The sequence below is a fragment of the Aythya ferina genome (assembly GCF_964211825.1).
Source record: "Aythya ferina genome assembly, chromosome: 22".
Taxonomy (NCBI): domain Eukaryota; kingdom Metazoa; phylum Chordata; class Aves; order Anseriformes; family Anatidae; genus Aythya; species Aythya ferina.
Window position 1 is genome coordinate 646401 of NC_140320.1, and position 19021 is coordinate 665421.

Below are 19021 nucleotides of genomic sequence, written 5' to 3' on the forward strand. Positions count from 1 at the left end.
TGAAAGCGGATGAAGTCATCTGCTTTCAAAGGCGCCGAGTGACACCCGGACAACGGACAACGGGGCTCCCTCTAATCCCTTCTGCAAAGATGCAAATGGGTAAATTGGGATCCTGCCAGAGGCTGGTGGCTTTGTCTGGCGGTAGTTTCGTAAACAGCCTTGTGGGGACAAAAAGGCCATGACCCACCAACCTCTGTGGTTTCTTGCCAGGTTTTGGGTGGCTTTGGGCAGCCAAGTCTTCTTGGTGTCTGTCCCTGTTGCTGCTGATGGCTAAGCTTGCATGAAGCTGTTGTTTTTACTTCTGTGTTTCCACTTCACAAAGGCAAGTTTTCCTTCTTGCCAAGTATTGCTCTCTGTGTGCCCTGCTGCTTTTGCTTTCTCCCCACTGGGGTTTGTCTCTCACTTCTTACTGTTCCCCATGCCAGCTTGTCATCCCACAGGGCAGAAATGGGGCCTGAGGGGACCTGGGACCTGCTGTGCTCCACGATGCAGCTGAGGACCCCCAAAAGCCACCTTCCTCCTTGCGGGCCTGTGCCCAACATTGATTTCTTCCAACCTTTCCCCATGGGCCGTGCTACATCCTCATCCAGCAGAGGGGACTGTTGAAGGATAGGCAGCCAAAGAGGTCATCATTAATGAGGCAGGGGCATGGTGCTGTTACCCAGCCCCAGCATTAGCGGGGGCTCTTTGTTACCCCCCCCCAGGACTGATCTCATTGGCAGCAAGCAGGTAGTTCAGTGTTCGGCACGGCCAGGGAAGGCGTGCACCCCTCCACTCACAGTGAGGGTGTTTTTTCTCTGGCTGCCCCGTAATCTGATCGTCTTGTCACGGTTCCCGGGAGCGGGGCTGCTCGAACAAAGCCCCGGAGCATCCTCGGCTCCTGCAGCCGGGGGCTGCAGCTGCGCCTCGGAGCGTGACCGATTGGGAATGAGCCTTCGCAGCGCGTCTAATGCCGCTTGGACAGGGAGCCTTTCATGCACTCGTGGGAGCGAGGCCCCGGCATTGAGCTGGCAGCACCCCGTGCTCCAGCCCTCACCGCTCCCACCCTGTAGGACCTGCACAGCCGCCTGGCCCCACAGCAGCAGCATCTTCGGGGTGCCATGGGCAGGGCCGGGGAATGGGGGTCGCTGGGCACTGGGGGGGTCAGCTGGTGGAGGGGCAGGCTGTGGGTGCAGGGTCAGCATGGTGGGGGGTGGGAGATGCTCCTTGTTTTCCTGAGCTGGTCCCCAGCACCCCATGCTGGGCCCAAGCAGGTACCTCGTCCTGTATCTCATCACCCTGTCCCCAGCAGGTACCTTGTCCCAGCTCCCATCACTTCTTCGGTGCGCACAAGAGCATCGGTTCCCCATCTCGTCACAGAGCCTATCCGTGGTGTCTCCACTCTGCTCTATGCTCTGTACTGTTCCTTAGAGTCAGCACACCAAGTTCCCCTAGTGCGATAGCATGTAGATGAGTGGTTGGAAAGCTGCCTGGCAAAGAAGGACCTGGGAGTACTGGTTGATAGTTGGCTGAATATGAGCCAGCAGTGTGCTCAGGTGGCCAAGAAAGCCAACAGCATCCTGGCTTGTATAAGAAGCAGTGTGGCCAGCAGGCCTAGGGAAATGATTGTCCCCCTGTACTCGGCTCTGGCGAGGCCGCACCTCAAGTACAGTGTTCAGTTTTGGGCCCCTCACTACAAGAAGGACATCGAGGTGCTTGAGAGAAGGGCGACGAAGCTGGTGAGGGGCCTGGAGAACAAGTCCTACAAGGAGCGGCTGAGGGAGCTGGGCTTGTTCAGCCTGGAGAAAAGGAGGCTCAGGGGCAACCTTATTGCTCTCTACAGGTACCTTAAAGGAGGCTGTAGAGAGGTGGGGGTTGGTCTGTTCTCCCATGTGCCTGGTGACAGGACGAGGGGGAATGGGCTAAAGCTGTGCCAGGGGAGGTGTAGGTTGGATGTTAGGAAGAACTTATTTACTGAAAGGGTTGTTAGGCATTGGGATGGGCTGCCCAGGGCAGTGGTTCAGTCACCATCCCTGGAGGTCTTTTAAAAGACTTTTAGATGTAGAGCTTAGTGATATGGTTTAGTTGAGGACTTGTTAGTGTTAGGTCAGAGGTTGGATGAGGTGATCTTGGAGGTCATTTCCAACTTAGATGATTCTGTGATTCCGTGATCCCCAGCAGGTATCTTGTCTTGGTTTCCCTTGGGTACCTCATCCTGGTTCCCATCAACTCAACCCAATTCCTAATGGGTACCTATTCCCAGTCCCCTATGCCCCATCCCGGTCCCCATTAGGCACTTCATGCTAGTCCCCACCACCTTGTCCTCACCCCCATCAACTCATCTGAGTCCCTAATGGGTACCTCATCACCCCATGCCACTCTCCATCAGGCACCTATCACTCCATCCCAGTCCCCACTAGGTACCTTGTCCCAGTCCCCATCAGGCTCTACCAGGGAGGGCTTGGGGACCTTGCTGGGAAGGGGACAGTGCATGCCAGCCAGGTCCTGTTGCCCCCTGGCTTTGGGGGACAGGCTGTTTTGTGGACAGTCAGTGTCTGTGGGGTCATGAGATTTATTGCTCCCACCTCCCTCTGGTTTTAAGCACTTGACACACGGAGCGTTTTCCTGCTGGCATGAGGCTTCTGATCCGAAACACGCTGCCTTTTCAAGTCCTCTTTAGCTACATTAAGGTTAACATAAGGGACAGAAAGGTCTGTAAAAGCCTAATGTAACATTTACGTGCAAACAGCTTCTGTGGTAGCAGTAAAACCCTATCAGTCACATCACTGGTGCCTAGAAAAACACAGCTGTTCTCAGATGGTGGCAGAGCGCTGCTGCTGCCACAAGATTTATTGGGGCTTCCCCGTCTCCGAGTCCAGTGCATCGCAGACAGCCCCAGTGGTGCTGGGGCATGGGGGCCTCTGTGTGTGGGGCTCCTCCAGACCCCAGGGCCTTTATCCTTGGAGGTGGGGCTGGGTGGCACTGGCACTGCCCTGCAGTGGGATAGCAGTGTGTGTGAGGGGGAAACTGAGGCAGGGATGGGAGTGGAAGGGGAGATGGTGACAGGTTGTCGGGGGCATCAGGAGGGAGCAATGTGGGGGCCACATGTCACCTGAGAGAGGGCGGGAAGGGAAGATGGAGAGATGAGAAAGACAAGTTAAGGGGATAAGGAGAAAAGGATGAGAAGAGAGAAGGTGGAAGGAGAAGAGACCAGTCAGGGTGAAAAAACAGCAGATAAGGAAAAGGTGAGGAGAAGGAGGAGAAGGTGGAGGAGAAGGAGGAGGAAAAGGAGAGGGAGGAGGAGGAGAGGAGGAGGGAAGAGCTCAGATTCACCTCACCATACCTGAAGCTCTCATGCTGTCCCCCCCAAGGTGATGGGGTGCTCCCCGGTCCCATGCGGGCCCCTGCCAACCACAGCTCCTTCCCGACACACTGGGTTCGGTTGCCACCTGGGGAGGGACACAGGGAGACATGGGGGTACATGGGGGGTCCTCTCGGGGGGGGCCCTCCCACAGCCTGGATCCTAAAGGGGCTAAAAGCCAAGCATCTGAAAGTCTCTTTGCACCTGCCCCAGGGTCCTCCTGTAAAAACAGAGCTGGGATGGAAACAAAGCAAAACCCGCTTTCCTCCTCAATTGAGCAAAAACTTCTCATTTTTTAGGGAAAAAAAAAAAAAGACATAACCCTTCTGAAGCCAGTATTTGCCTTGGCGGGACATCTCTGCTCCGATGGACCTTCCCCTGCCCAGGGATGCTGTGTCCACGTGCGGTGCTGCGGGAGGAACAGGGCAAGCAGTCCCCCCTGTTGGCCACCACTGCTTTGAAGCTGGAGGGGCAGGAAATGAAGAGCTGTCTTCAAACAAAAGCTCGCCTCCTCTGGAATGGGGAAACGGGGAAAAAGGAGACAATTTCCTCCATCTCCCCAGCCAGCTTGTGGGGGGAGATGGGTTTCTTGAAAGGGGATGTGCAGCTTGTGAGCACCTCGAGGCTCCTCCAGCCAGCCTTGGCGCTGTTCATTTTTTTCTCCTTGATGCAGCCAAAAATACAAATACATTGGGGGGGGAGGTTGGATTGGAGGGTGCTGGAGCTGGTTGCGTGAAAGGGACACAAAGTACGCCCCCAGCTCCTGGCTTTGGGCCTTCCAACGTCCCCTCCGCAGGTGGTGGCTCCTCCTCTCCCTCAGGTTTTCTGCTCACTAACACAAATGGGTCTCATCTGTGCTATTTTTGTGGGGATTCACTCTTTTCCCTCCATCCTTCCCCCCACTGTATCAGTTGGCTCCACAAAGAATATCACACCTCCCCATGAGCTTTGCCAACCGTTCACTTAAGGGGTTAGGTGGTTTTCTTGGTGTTTTTTCTTTTTATTTTCCTTTTTTTTTTTTTTTCCCCAGAGAAAAGTGGCTTTTTGACCCAAACACTTCTCTATTTTCATAGAGAAGGTTTATTTTGGCTGAAAGCCTTTTTTTTTTTTTTTTTTGTGTGTGTGTGTGTGTGTGTGTGTGTCTTAAAAAGAAATATGGGAAGGCAACGCTGAGCGGCTGGTGGGAAGGAGGCTTCACGAGAAAGGGTCACTCCTGCAGAACATGGGGGAGGAAAAAAAATGTTCTGTTTGTGCTTTTTCATCAGAAATACCAATGAGGGAGTGAATCACTCCCAAAATCCCCTGTCCTGTGCTATGTCTGGTCCTGCCCAGCTGCAGCCACTGAGGGTGAAAGCCATCACCTTGCCCTTGCTGACGGATGCTGTGGGTCACCCCTGTGCGTTTTTGGGGCTTTTTCTGCACATCCCTCAGCTCCTCTGGGTGTGAATTTTGCTTTGGTTTCACTGCAGGGGGTCAGGGCTTTGTGCTTTGTGATGCTGAGCTGCTTCACCCAGCAGGGTAAAAGGCAAAAAGGCAGCAAGAGAACGGGCTCTCCCTGCAGCAAGCAATAAGAGCACTTGGGTATTAGAAAAAAAAATAAATACATATATATATTTTTTTCACCTTGATTTTTTTACAGCTATTTTAGTAGATGGAAAAACACTTTGCTCAGTTTCTCTGCATTTTGGCTGTTTATCTCATAGAGCTGCTCTGGTGCTGGGTACTGCAGCCATAAAATCTTTTTTTTTTTTTTTTTTTTTTTTTTTTTTTGAGAAAAAATAAATGAATTTGCAGGAATTTGGCTTGCACCAGAACTTGGGGGAGAGGAGGGTTGGCACCCTGGGACAGAGGCCATGTGCCAACTGCTGGTCCAATACCACAGCTTGCTGGGTCCTGGGGATTTGCCTAATCCCTTCTCCCACCAGTTTAGGTTTTGGCCACGGCAGCATGAGGTGACAATGCTTTTTTTTTCCCCATTTCCTCATTTCCACGTTATCTCCTTCATCCTGACCCCATGGCCCCCGTGGTTTTGGTGATGAGGAGTGAGACCCCCAGGTGGCTGCTGCCAGGAAGGAGCAAAGAACGGCCCCAAAGCAGTGCTGGCTTTCTTGGGGCACTGGGGCTGCACCCACAAGGAGCTTGGCCTTGCTGGGGGACAGACCTCACTGCATGCCCATGGCTGGCTCTGGGGATGCCAAAGGGTCTCTGCTGCCCCCACGGCACACTCCTGCCCCATGCCCTGGAACCCGGGACTGGGCTGAGACTTGCAGTAGGAGATCTCCAAGCCTGATTCCTGGAGGGACTTCAGAAGGACACTGCAGGTGGGTTGTCTCCAGCCATGTCTCCTGGATGGACCTCAGGCCGGCGCTGCAGCTAGCTTCTTCCTGGTCACGTCTCCAGCTTCATCATCTGGATGAGCCTCAGAGCGACGTGGGGAGCTTGTCTCCACTCCTGCTCCAAACCTTTGTTCCTGGGTGGACTTCAGACCTAGGTAGGTGGCTTGTTCCTGCTCCTGGTTTCAGCCCCATCCCTGCCTCATCCGTGCCTCATCATTCAGCCTCATCCCTCGGACTGACATTGCAGGTAGCTTATCTCCAACCCTGTCTCTAACCCCATGTCCTGGTTGGACCCCAGAACTGTGTTGTAGATACCTTGGCCCCAGCTCTGTCTTCAGCCTGGTCTCTCAGATAGACCTCAAGCCAACCATGTAGGTTGTTCATCTCCACCCCTATCTCCTTGACAGACCTCAGACTGATGTTGAAGGTATCTCCTCTCCATCTCCACCTCCTGAAGGACCTCAAATCAATGTTGCAGGTTGCTCTTCTCCACCCCTAGCTCCTGAAGAACTTCAGCCCAATGTTGGAGCCCATCTCCACGTCCCCCAAGTTCCCCAGCCATTCCCCAGCCCCAGCCACCATCTCACCTTGCCCGCGGCGCCCATCCCCGGCTCCAGGCGCCCCGTGAAGGGCTGTGCCGCAGGAGGGGCTGGAGACAGGCAGAGGGGAAGGAGCGCCTTCCAAATTGACAACATATGGCCGTGCCTTATCCCAGGGCCCAGTAAATAGGTCTTTCATGCTGGGCCGGTTGCCATAGGAGCAAACACGCAGGAAATATCCCAGATAACTCGAATAGTGGCGAAAACATATGTTTTGGATAAAACCCGGCAGAAAATCGCCCCATTTAACCCCTCCAAGGCATTTTACCCGCTCAGCTTTAACCCCTTCCCCCCCTGCAGTGCATGTACAGGGTGGAGAAACTGAGGCAGACCCTGGGTTGCACTAGGATGGGCATTTTGATTGCAAAACCAAGCTGCAGCTGCTGGTTCCAAGGGGTGGTTTCACTGCCTCCTCCTCCTCCTCCTCCTCCTCCTCCCTGCAGCCGCATCGCCCCTTATCAAGACGGATGCTTCCATGCGAGGCTCTGTGCTCACTCCGCATGCACTGCACTTTGATTTGCCAAGGAATTTGCTCTGCTTTTGCTTTTTTTTTTTTTTTTTTTTTTTTTCCTTTTCAAGCCTCAGCCAAACCTTTTCTTATCACATCTGGTGAGCAGAGCAACCTCTCCAAGTGCTGCAAAGGCGAGAAAGGGAGGCTGAGCCCCATCACCCACCAGGAAGATGTGGCCAGAGAGAACGGGCCCTGTGCCCTTTTTGCCACTTCACAAAACAAATTCCATGACACATCTCCCTGCTGCTGGCAGCCCTCACCTGCTGGCTGGGCTTTGCACCAACCTGCCTTGCAAAAAGGCATTTTTGGGGTGCTGGCAGGAGGATTGAGCGGAGGGATAAATGGCTGGAAAGCAATGGTGCAGCTGGCACTGGTTCCTATGGCCTCTGCTTGGTCTCAGGAAGGGGAAAGCTGAGGCACAGTGTGGGGGCAAGGCTGAAAAGCTGCTGACGGTGTCTCTGGGTTCTGCAAAGTGCTGTGAATGTGCCTGCATGCCTCAAACACCCCTGGATGATGCAAACATCCCTGTGCACTGCAAACACCTCCATGCACTGCAAGCATCCCCACAGGTTGCAAGCATCTGGGTGAGCCACAAATATCCCCATGCACCACCAACATCCCTGTCTGCACGAATGTCCCCAGCATGCTGCAAATATCCTCAAGTACTGCAAGTATCTCCACGTGTTGCAAGCATCTCTGCATGGTGCAAACAACCTTGCAGGCTATAAACATCGCTGCACATTGCAAACATCTCTGTGCAGTGCAAACAGGCTGCAAAAATCCCCGTGCACTGCAGACATCAAACAAAATAGGCTGTGGGGCAGTGGCCCAGTGAGTGGTAGCTGCACGCCTTTGCCTTGCTGCAGTCCACCCGACCTGGGATTTCTCCTGGTGCTGTCGTGTAAATACTGCTGACGGGAGGAATGTAAGAGCACGGAGAAGAAATCCCCTTCCCTGGCCAGAGCATTGCCCCACTGCTTCCTCCCTCACAGAAATCCCTCAAAATGCTTCTTATCCCCTCTCATTTGCCTCTGCATTTTTTTCCCACCTTTATTTCAGGACATCCCTGTCTGCAGCTGCTCTGCAGATGCAATCCCAACCTCATTTTCCCTCTTCAGCTGGAGCTTTCTTTTTTTTTCCTTTTTTCTTTCTTTCTTTCTTTTTTTCTAAACGTTCAGTGCATCTCCCGCTGCCTCCTTCCCCCTCCCCAGCTCTATTATGGGTTTGTGAGGTTTAGCAAAATAAACACAGCCTAACCATAACCCTCCTAATGTGCTAAATCACTGGAAAAGCCAAAACAGCTTTGCAGGGTGGCTGAGGGCTCGCGGCAAGGCAGCGGCAAGCCCCAAGCTGCTCAGCTCTCCAAGCAGAGCACGGCAGATGCAATTATTTTAGTGGCTTTGTGCCCCTTCTGCTCTGCTGCCCTGTGCGCCACAGCCCCAGGATGCTGTTGTGCTGTGGGTCCTTGGCTGCGGGTCCCCTCAGCTGGGGGGGACCAAAGATATTTTTGAGCCCCACAGCCTGGTAAAACCAGGAAGAAAATGCTAGATTGAGGAGGGAGCAAAGGAAAGAGAGAAAACCCTGCAGGGCAATGGGGAAAAAAAAACATTTTCCCTGCCAAATCTTTGGCCTTGCTTTCCTCCCCATCCCCAGAAAATGTGCAGGCAGAGCATCCCAGCGGGGACCAAACACCCCTTGAAAGACACTTCAAGCTTGAGCCCCGCCCCCTGAGGGGGCATTTTGCCTGTTTCTGTGCTGGTTTTGTGCTATTTGTTGCTGTTTTGCCGCCAGTCTCAGCTTTCGTCATGATGCATTCGGGTACTGGCCAGGGGTTGCAAAGTGGCCGCAAGCACTGGATGTTTCCTGGGGGGGTGTTTCAGGCTGCTTTGGGGTGAGAGCACTTTCTCCCCACCCTGCCCAAGAATGTTTCTGCTGATATTAAACCAGACCTGGAGGCACTTCGAGCGAGTCGACTTCCTCGCCAAAAAATGACCTCAGCCTGCGTGTTTGGGAGGTTTTCACCTATTTCAAGTGCTTTCTCTTTCCTGCTTCTCCTGCCCCTGGATGTGGGGGTACCACAGCAGTGCTGACTCCCCCTGATACTGGGGGATTGCAGCTTTTATCCCACAAAACCCTCTTGGCTGCTTGTAGAAGATTGCAACCAGCAAAACTTGGACGTTTGCGCAGGAGGCTCCTGAGCTGCTTTCCCCACACGGGCTCCCCTGCATTTTTGCTTTTATTAACATGGCTGGGGCTGTGTTGTAGAGCAGGACACGATGCTGGGTGCTTTTTGACACCTGCAATGGTTTTGCAAGCGTGAAACCATAGCCTGAGCCTCAGTCCAATCCCTCGGGCACCTCTGTGGCGGGGAGCGCTGAAGAGAAAGCAAGGAGCAAGTGCTTTAAAAAGGAAAATGCTGGATTTGGGAGTTTTTGGATGGAATTGCTTCATCTTTATTTTTGCCTAGCTTACTACATGTATTTGCTGCCAAGGGGAGAGCAGCCTGTCTCCCCTGGGAGATGTTGCAGCTTTTCAGAGCCAGTGGTCCCCGAGACACGCAGCTGGTGGGGGCAGCTCAGAAAATAGAAGCACATCTACAGGAAGCAAACCTGTTGGATTTCCAGTCCCCAAAAGGCTGATGTTAACAGGAAAATTCCAAATTTAGCCCTAAAAACAGGAGAGGAAATACTTCTGACATTCCCACCTGCCCAAACCTGTGCATCCTCATCTGCAGCTGCCTCCCACACCTCTGCCCTGCACCCCACAGCTTGCACCCCCATGGAGCAATCTGCTCCACGCATCCTATTCTTGCATCCTGGATCTGCACCCTACACCCTACATTTGCACCTCTCACCCTGCATCCCATGTCTGCACCCTGTAAATATATCCCACATCAGGAGGCTGCACCCTGCCTCCTGAACTCACACCCCTCATCTTCATCCTGCATCCAAAATCCTACATCTGCCCCCTGCATCCCATGTCCTGTGTCTGCCTGCCTGCCCTGCACCTGCTCCCATATCTACATCTCGTACCCAGCACCCTGCATCCTGCACCCCAAAATCCCGCATCCACATCCTGCCCCCTACCCTGTCTGGCCACGCAGGGCAGCTCCCATGGCCCCATCCCAGCCCTCGAGCAGGCGTGCAGTGGGAGTGCCGCGTTCCCAACCCAGCACGAGCGCGGTGTGGAGGTTTCCCTGTCCGCAGGGGCTCAGTCCCCCCTGTGAATCACCGCCCCATCACATCTGGCAGACAGATGTGGCCACACTGGCCAGGCTCTGCTGCCCAGATGGGGGACGAGCGGTGAAATCCCTGTACGGGCCAGGCACGTGGCCTGAAAGCAGTGATGTTTCCTTGGGAATTTACATCTGCCTTGCGAGGTCCCCATGCATGCCTGGGTCTGTGCTCTGGTGCTCTGGGGACAGAGCATCCCTGTCCTGCATCTACGTGCCACATCTGAATCCTCAATCTTGCTTCCGCATCCCCTGTCCTAAGTCCTGCACTTGGCATCCTGCATCTGCATTCTGTTTTCCACTCCTGTTCCTGCATCCTGTGTCCTACACCCCGCTTCCACACCCTAAATCCTGCTTCTGCCTCCCACGTTCTGTGCCTTGTACATCCTCCATCCGCATCCTATTTCCCATGTCACCTGTCCTGCATCCCCTATCTGCACCCCAAATTCTGCTTCTGCATCCCATGACCTACATCTGTATCCTAAATTCCACGTCTCACACCTGCACCCTTAATCCTACATCCCATCTCCTCCAACCCGCATCTGCACCCAAAATCCCAATTCTGCAGGGTCCCCTATCCTGCACCTGCATCGTAAATCCTCCATCCCACATTCTAAATTCTGTATCTGCATGTAAACCTTACTTTCCACATCCTGTGTCCTGTCTGCATTCTAAATCCTGTATCCTGAACCCTCCATCCCACATCTGCATCCTAAATCCCACTTCTACATTCCCCATCATGTATTCTGTTTCCATGTCCTGCATCCCACATCTGTGATCCTGTGCCCACAACCTAAATCCTGCATTCACATTCTAAATCCTACGTCCTGCATCTGGATCCTAAATCCTGCATCCTGAAGTCTCCATCTTGAATCTTCCAATGTCACCCTAAACCCCACCTCTGCATCCCCTAACCTGCATCTTGTAATATACCTCTAGGATCTTGCATCTCCATTTTAAATCCTCCATCCCATGTCCTGCATCTACATCCTAAATCCTGCATCATCCATCCCACATCCTGTGTCCTGCATCTGCAACCTAAATCCTCCACCCTGTCCTAAATCCTGCATCTACATCCCAAATCCTGCATCCTCCAGCCCCCAGCCAGGACCCCGCAGGGAGGTCAGAGCAGCCCCGCTGCGGGATGCGCTGTGGCTGCCGTCTGCTTTACAGGCACTCGGGGCTCCTGACAGCAAAGTAAACTGTGGCAGCCGGCGCTTACCCAGCCCAAACAAGCAGCACTTCAGCCTGTTTAACATTTCCTTCCCCAGAATTAGTGGGGAGGTGCTGAACCGCAGCGAAGGGCCGCGGGAAAACCCCACCTTCCCACTTATCGCATGGAAAAGGTGCCTTCATCCAGTGTCTTTGTGCAAAATGAGGGACAGAAAAAAGCCAGGAAGGGACGGGCACGTGGTGCATGCACTGCCTCAGGGGCTGCGGTTGGGGTTTGCACCCCGGTGCAGGCTCCTGCGGGGAGAGGCGCTGGGGTGCCATGAATTTGTGATGAGCGGCCGCGGGAGCTGCCCCTGCTGAGCTGCGCCGCCCGCGCTGGCGATAATGTTGGTTTAAGGCATTTTGCACGCTCCGGTGCCTCTCTGAGAGCGCCTTGTCCCCGGCCCCTCGCTCCCGAGCAAGCCACCGCTGCCGGCCCTGCACAATGGACGCTTTCAGGGGGCTTCTGGCACGGGGCAACCCGCCTGGCGCACCACCCTTGCCATGGCAGCCCCCAGGGTTTTGCGTTTGTAAATGGGGCACTCACCCCCTGCATCGCCCACCTCAATGCCCAGCGCACGGGGCTCAAACCTGTGGGATGCCCCCAAAACCATGCCAGTGCTGAGGAGCAGGGCAGGAGGATGGCACGAGGGGAACAGCACGGGGCTGGGCCGAAGGAGCAGGGCTCGCAGTGCCCTGGGCTGCATGAGGGTGACGCCGGTGAGGAGCCACCGGGACGCCGCGGGTGGAGGCACCTGCCCGCAGCCACAGCCCCCGTAGGGCTTCATCGCCACGCTTTGGCTGTGCTTCCCTTCCCGTGGCCTACTGGGGAAAGCAGAGGGATAACAGCAGGAAAATTAAGCCAAACATCCCAGGAGTGAGGGAACAATCGGCACCGAAAATAACCCTCGTGAGGATGGACCTGTGTACCGTGCAGGAGCAAGGTGGAGCGTGAGCACTGCGCGCCCCCAGCTCAGCAGCACCGCCCCACAGCCCCATGAGCTCTGCAGGTGAGAGGCGCCCTGTGACCCCCGAAACGACCTGTTTATAGCCAAAACAGCGTCACGTAATGGGTGAAAAATGCATGGGGGGGAGAGGGAAGAAGACTAAACATTTCCTCCCCCCCCCACAAAAAAAAAAAGAAGCCAAACTTCTTCCCTCAAAGGGGACAAACTTCCCACTTGTGCAATGAGTTGTGTCTGTCCCAGCCCCCCAAAAACCTTATTCCCAGGGCACTCCCAAAGCTTCTTTCCCTCCCCCCCCCCAAATACAAACCCCTGCCAAGCCCTCCAGGGAGCCCGGGGGGAGTGAACCAGAAAACCCTGTATTCAGCCTAATTATTCCCCCCGGCTGCAATCTGTGATCTCTGGGACAATTAAAAGTGCTTAATCCCAGCTGAAAAGCAAACAAGGTCGGAGGCGGCGTCTTCCTGCTTCCCCCTCGCCCGCTGCCGGGGTCTCGCTCCCGGCTGCAATATAAATATGCAATTAAAAATCCCCAAAAGTCCTCACTAATTGCTCTGCCAAAGGGGGGGTTCCCACCGAAAAAAATAAAAAGGTCTGGGGCCAGGACAGGGGGTACTAAAAAAAAAGGGGGGGGGAAGAAAAAAGTGAAGAGAGCTTTTTCCACCCCAGTAACTGAAGCCAAGGCAGCTGCTGGGTTTTGGGGATAAATTGTGGTGTGTGGAGACATCTTGGGATGGGTTTTTTGGGGTATGCTCTTTTTTTTTTTTTTTTTTTTTTTTGACAGGGGGGAGGGAGGGGAGTTCCCCAGGGGTTAATCTCCAGTCTTTCTCTTGCTCCAGCGCTAAGGACCCCTGGCAGCTCTCAGCTCGTTAACCCCGCTGAAAAGCAATTAGTGAGGCTGGAAAACGTGGCAGCTGCTGCCCTGAGAAAAGGTGGTGTTGGGGGGGAGGTGTCAGCCCTGAGCCCCCAGCCCCAAGATTTTTGGGGGTCCATTAACGGGCTGCTTTAGGGCGACTCAGCTCTGTGAAGATCCCTGACCAGGCGTGCTGGCTGAGCACCATTGCGCTGTCAGTAGGTTTCAGAGTGAACGAGCCTGTGCTCCGCCAGGAAGCCACTTGGTGCCAGATGAGGAGGGTGGGTGTACACAGACATCTTGAGCGCATTAATCGCCGATTCAAAGCAAAGCCCTGCGTCACAGGATGCTGAAAAAATGCTGATGGGGCAATGCTGTGAGCAGCTCGAGCCAGCCTGAGCACACAACCCCACCCCCGGCATTTTTTGGGGTGATTTTCAATGAGATTGGTGCCTGGATGAGGAGAGCACATGGAGAGGGACCTGCAGGTCCCGTGAGACCTTAACCTGCAAGGGAAGGGCTTTTTCTGGAGGGTAGAAGACATGCAAAAGCAGCTTTTCTTACTATAGGGAAACATCTCCTTCCTCTGCCTCCCTGCTGTTTGCATGGGGCTGAGATTCCTCCAAACCATCCCCAAAAGGCAATGTTGCACCCCAACCACCCCCAAAAAGATGGAATATACTGCACCAAGAGCCAAGCTTGCAGAGTGGCGGTGCAAAACAGCCCCCGACCCCAGAGAGGATTTTGGCTGCAACTCTCAGGGACAGGGGTAACAAGTGATCCCATTGTTGGTTTTTATTGAACCCATTTCCCTGCACTCTGCCAGAGCCAGGGACCTGCATGGATTAAACGCGGGGCTGTACAGACAAGCCCCACCTTGCAATTTAGGGACCCCCCAGCACCCCATGCTAATTGTGGCTGGACAGGACCCATCGCACTCACACGGATCCAGACCCCTTGGCAGGGTCTGGCTCCCCCTTGCACTCACCCAGCCAAGAGGAGCCGTTCTGGGTGCCCACTGCCTCGCAGCCCAAATGCAAAAGCACTGCGATTTTGGCCAATCTTTCCTAAATCCTTTCCAAGGAGCGCAGCCGCTCGCAGCCAGAGGAGTTGCTGTTTGATCCCCAGGCTTTATTGAACCTTTAAAAGCTGCGGCCGGCACAGAGCTGTGCTGTGTCCTGCGGGCACCGTCCCCAAGATGCTCACAGCATGGGCCCTGGCGTGTGGGTGCTGGGTGGCCCCGCAGAAGCCCCCTGGGGCAAGGAGGAGGAGGAGGAGGAGGAGGAAGAGGCAGATGGGGCTCAGGTCACAGGCGCCCACACTTTCTGGGTGCTGACAATGTCGCTGAGCTTGCCTTTGATTTTCAGGAAATGCCGCTTGAACTCCAGCCCATCACCCTGCACAGGGAGAGACAGTGGCTCGGTGCCTTGCACCCACTGTGCACCACACTTCACCCCCCCAGGCACCACCTTGCACCCACCATGTACCACCTTGCACCCACTGTGCGACACCTTGCACCCACCTTGCACTCTCTGTGCACCTCCTTGCACTGCTTTGCACTTCCCTTGCACCTGCCACGCACCCGCTGTGGACCCACCTCGCACCGACCACCAGCACCCACCTTGGAGAGGCGGAAATCCACCAGAATCTTGCTCTCCATTTCAACCAGGTTCACCTTGAAGATGAGCTTGTTGTTCCTCCTGTCCGTGGTGGAGATGGTGACCTGCAGGCGACAGTGAAGGGGGAGCCACCGGGGGGGCTGGCAAAGGCCCCTGTCCCTCCATGGCCCCATCCCCACCTGGTTGGTGCAGCTCCTCTTCCAGCCGTAGCCCATCTTCTCGCAGACCTCCTTCAGGCTGCGGTAGGAGCCATCGGCGTCCAGCTTGGTGAAGAAGCGTGTCATCCTCTTCACCAACCGCTGCCACGGGCTCTGTGGGCACAGCACATCCCGGTGTTATGGGGGCTGCCAGGCAGCACCCCGAGTACCACTGGGCTGCGTCCCAACGGGAACGCCACCAAGCTGTACTCCTGCGCTCACGCTCCCCACTTCCACCCGCCCCAAACCCCGGCCTTGCTGCCTGGCTGCAAGCTGGTGCATCCCCAAAAGTGCACAAACGCAGCAAAGTTGCATCTTTATATGGGAAATATTGGCAAGCTGCACCCCCTCATGGCAAACATGGCGAGTTGCATCCTGGTACAGTAAATACCGCAAAGTGCAATCCTGAATACTGCTACGTTGCAGCCCAAATACTTTAAAGAATGCAAACCTGCACCCCCCAGTGTTGAAAATTTGCTCCACAGTACCAGAAATTCTGCAACGTTACATCCCAATTATTACAAATGCAGCAAACTGATATATATATATGCTGCAAAGCTGTACCTCTCAGTACTACAAAGCTGCATCCTGGCAATATAAATGTTGAAAAGCGACACCCCCAGTATTGCAAAGCAGAATGCTGATACTGTAAATACTGCAAAGGTGCACCCTGAGATAATAAATATGGAAAAGCTGCACCTCCAGAATTGCAAAGCAGCACCTTAGTACCAAATGCTGCAAAGCTGCACACCATACACTGCAAAGTTGCATCCCAATACCATAAATACTTCAAAGCTGCTCCTCAAAATACTGCAAAGGTGCATCCTGAAATGATAAATATTGCAAAGCAGCATCCCCAGTGCTGCAAAGTTGCACCTATAAATCCTGCAAAGCTGTATCCCAAAGATTGCAAACTTGCATCCCGATATTGTAAATACTGTGAAGACGTGTCCCAACAGCAGCACCTGCGAGGAGCCCGGGGTGCCGAGGAGCTGGCTGTTGACCAGCATGTGCTCGGGGCAGGCAGGCTGTGAGAAGCTGATGCCCTGCACGAGCTTGTCGATGCTGCCCGTCCCGCTGTCCCAGAGCGCCATGCCGGTGCCAGGCTCAGGCTGTGATGTGGAGTAGCTTGCCTTGTCCTCACTGAAACACAAGCAGAGATGGCACGTTAGTGCCTATAACTATCACAAACAGTGGCGCCAAGATCACAAAGGGGACAACACTCAACTATGGGAACAGCACCAATAGGTGCAATTTATATTGTAGGATGTAGGACTGTCTCTGATTGTGCATGCACAAGCAGGGTAAGTAGGGGTTCACGCATGCACTAGGCTGGTTTCCACCACAACACCTCCTGCTTAACAGAGTTACAAGGCATGCAAGAAAAGCTCCTGCTTGCACAAGGGTGCACGCGTTGCAAGGAGGTGACGTGTGCAACTACACATGCATTTGCAAGCTCGCTCACCCGAGCACGCCCTTCACTGGTGAGAAGTCCATGTCAGAACGGACATGCTTGGAGAAGGCGCCAGGCGAGTCGGTGACACCGCCCGAGGACACACGAGCACGCTTGACACCTGCCAGAGGAGAAATCCAATCATGTGTCCCGATTTGGGGTGGAAAGCATGTTTTCCCCATGCCCCTTACCCTTCTTCAGGGGCTTGCAGTACCACCGGTCCTTCTTGATGTCGGGGATGGTGATCCTTGCCGTCGGGCTCTCTGTCAGGATCTTGTGCAGCAAAGCTGAGGGAAATGGGGCAGAAATAGCAAAATGCTGTGTGGCACCGGGTGCTGGGCCTTGCTGCCTGCTAGCTGCCTACCTAAGGGTGCCGAGTCGATCTTCCTCCAGGGCGGGAGGTAGGTCTTCCTCTCCTTCCAGTCGCTGTACTCCTGGCAGCTGTCGCTGGGCTGATCCCAGGGCAGCTCTGCCGGCAGGGCAGACCCCGCTGCGTTAGGGCAGCATGGCCCTGGCCGGTGCGGGGCAGAATCCAAAGGGGAGAAGCGAGGGAAGGCCACAGCCAAGTGGGATTTGCACAAAGGGCTTTTGCAAGGGAGCATTAATAAACGCTGTATTTCCAGTGTGTTTTTAAAAGGGTGTGACATGCAGAAGCGCACAGCGCACAAAGAAAGGTGTTCCAGTGTGCAAAAGCCCTGTGGTGTGCAAAAGCCTGGTACAGCACCAGATATGACACCACAGTGATCAGCTGCACAAGGCATCGCTGCTCTGCTCCATGCAGCGGGTGCTGCTAAGCAGCTTTTGCTTCTCACAAGACTTTGGGGTGAGTGCAGCGCGGCCACCCATCAGCCAGGGATGGCTGCAGGTGCACCAAAAAGCTGAGAATTGCCCCATGCAGACGGCAGCGCTGGGCTGCAGCACTGGCATCAAGCAGTTCTCAGCTCTCCTCTGTGGCCACCGCTCTCCAGGCACTTCGTCTCCTTCCCCTCTGCATTTCCTCCACCTTGTACGCCCCGCCACTTGCATCCCCACACACATCTCCTGTTTCACCCTAAGCATCTCATGGATGCCCCTGTGCATTCCATGCCTCCCCTGACACATCTCACACATCCTCCTTCTGCATCTCACATGTCCCTCAGTGCATTCTGTACGTCTCCTCTATGCACCGCACACACCACCACGCGTCCCGTCCCCCCCATGCATTTCGTTTGCCTCCTTCTGCACTTCCCACATCCCCACTGCCTCCCACCACTCCCTGCACCCTCTGTGGGTCTCACGTGCCCACCTCCGGCCAGCATCGCTGTCAGCACCACACCGCACGCCCACACGTCCACAGGCTCAGCCCTGAACTCGGGGCGACGCAGCAGCTCAGGGGCCACGTAGGGCAGGGTGCCGCACATCTTGTTCAGCAGCCGCTCACGGCCGTTGTGCTTGAAGACGGTGGCCAGGCCAAAATCAGAGATTTTCAGGTTGTCTGGGAAAAAAGAAAAAATTGGTTAAAGGCAGACAAGCGGGGGGCACCAGGCTGCCCCTGGCACGCACCTCGTTCGTCCAGGAGCAGGTTCTCTGGCTTCAGGTCCCGGTGGGTGATGCCCATGCTGTGCAGGTAGACCTGGGGAAGGGGAGCAGGGTCAGACGAGGCAGGGATGTTGCTGCTGCCACCGCCAGCGCCACACTCACCACGCCGGCGATCAGCTGCTGGAAGAAGCGCTGCGCCTCCGGCTCTGGCATCCCGATATCTGGCTCTGCAGGAAAGCAACACCACGGGGATTGGAACTGCAATTCCCAGCTGCACAAGGGAAAGGTTTTTTAACACAAGGCTTTAAAAACATGCAGATGTGTTTCGGAGCACACAGCGTACCGATGCGGTCGAAGAGCTCGCCGCCACTGCAGTACTCGAGGAAGAGATACTGTGTGGCACCCTCCCGCCGGTGCCCGTAGAACTTGACAACGTTCTCATGGTTGAGCATCTTGTTGATGCAGATCTCCTTCTTGATGTTCTCTGGGCAGTCAGCTGCCCGCTTCATGTCCACAATTTTGACAGCCACGGCTTCCTCAGTGCGGCGATTCACCGCCAGCTGCACCCTGAGGGTGGGAGTCAGGGGTGGGCGCAGAGCAGCGTGCAAGGGGTACAAGGAGAGTGCACAATGGGTGTGCAGTGGGTGTGTGCAATGCAGCCACAAGTGGCAGGCAGCAGGCAGGTAACAGGCAATGCACGCACAAGCAGCCAAGCAACAGGCACACGGTGAACACGCAGCTGGCAGGCAAAGGGCACGCAGCAATCTTGCAACGGGCAAGCAGCGGGCACACAGCGAGCATGCAGAATGCATGCGACAAGGCATGCAGCAGGTGCGCAGGGGGCATGCAACAGCCCTGCAGCAGGCAGGGCACGGGCATGGAGAGGGCACGCAATGAACACGCAACAGCCTCGCAGCAGGCAGGGCAAGAGGCAGGCGTGCACGGAGCAGGCCGGGGACACGGAGGGCGAGCAGGGGGCGTGCGAGGGCCCCGCCGTGGTGTGCCACAACCCCCCCAGCCCGGCCCGGCCGCACTCACTCCCCGTAGGCGCCTTCGCCCAGCGTCTGCACCAGGTCCCAGTCCTCCACGAACGGCACCGGCCCCGCCATGGGCCCCGGCCCGGCCCGGCCCCGCCGCGCGCCCCGTTCCCGCCGGCGCCCCTGGCCCCGCCCCGCCCTGCGCGCGC

The 19021-nt window shown here is 55.3% G+C and overlaps 1 protein-coding gene across 1 annotated transcript; it reads right to left on the reverse strand.

Moving 5' to 3' along the window:
* Positions 1–14158: 14158 nt before the first annotated feature.
* CHEK1 (checkpoint kinase 1) lies at positions 14159–18985 on the reverse strand. Its single transcript, XM_084495587.1, has 12 exons — positions 18874–18985; positions 18179–18402; positions 17998–18062; positions 17860–17929; positions 17603–17791; positions 16682–16786; positions 16509–16604; positions 16330–16438; positions 15830–16007; positions 14847–14978; positions 14670–14771; positions 14159–14445 (listed from the first exon to the last, which is right to left on the reverse strand). The coding sequence occupies exons 1-12, from the start codon at positions 18942–18944 to the stop codon at positions 14350–14352; spliced, it is 1437 nt and encodes a 478-aa protein (XP_084351713.1). The 5' UTR covers positions 18945–18985; the 3' UTR covers positions 14159–14349.
* Positions 18986–19021: the final 36 nt, after the last annotated feature.

Bases quoted from the DNA above. Each gene is read 5' to 3' on its own strand.
- CHEK1 (XM_084495587.1), bottom strand. From the start codon at position 18,944: ATGGCGGGGCCGGTGCCGTTCGTGGAGGACTGGGACCTGGTGCAGACG. The intron at 18,403-18,873 runs GTGAGTGCGGCC...TCCCACCCTCAG, and splicing joins GGCGAAGGCGCCTACGGGGA to GGTGCAGCTGGCGGTGAATC. The intron at 16,008-16,329 runs GTGAGCGAGCTT...CTTGTGTTTCAG, and splicing joins CCAGTGAAGGGCGTGCTCGG to TGAGGACAAGGCAAGCTACT.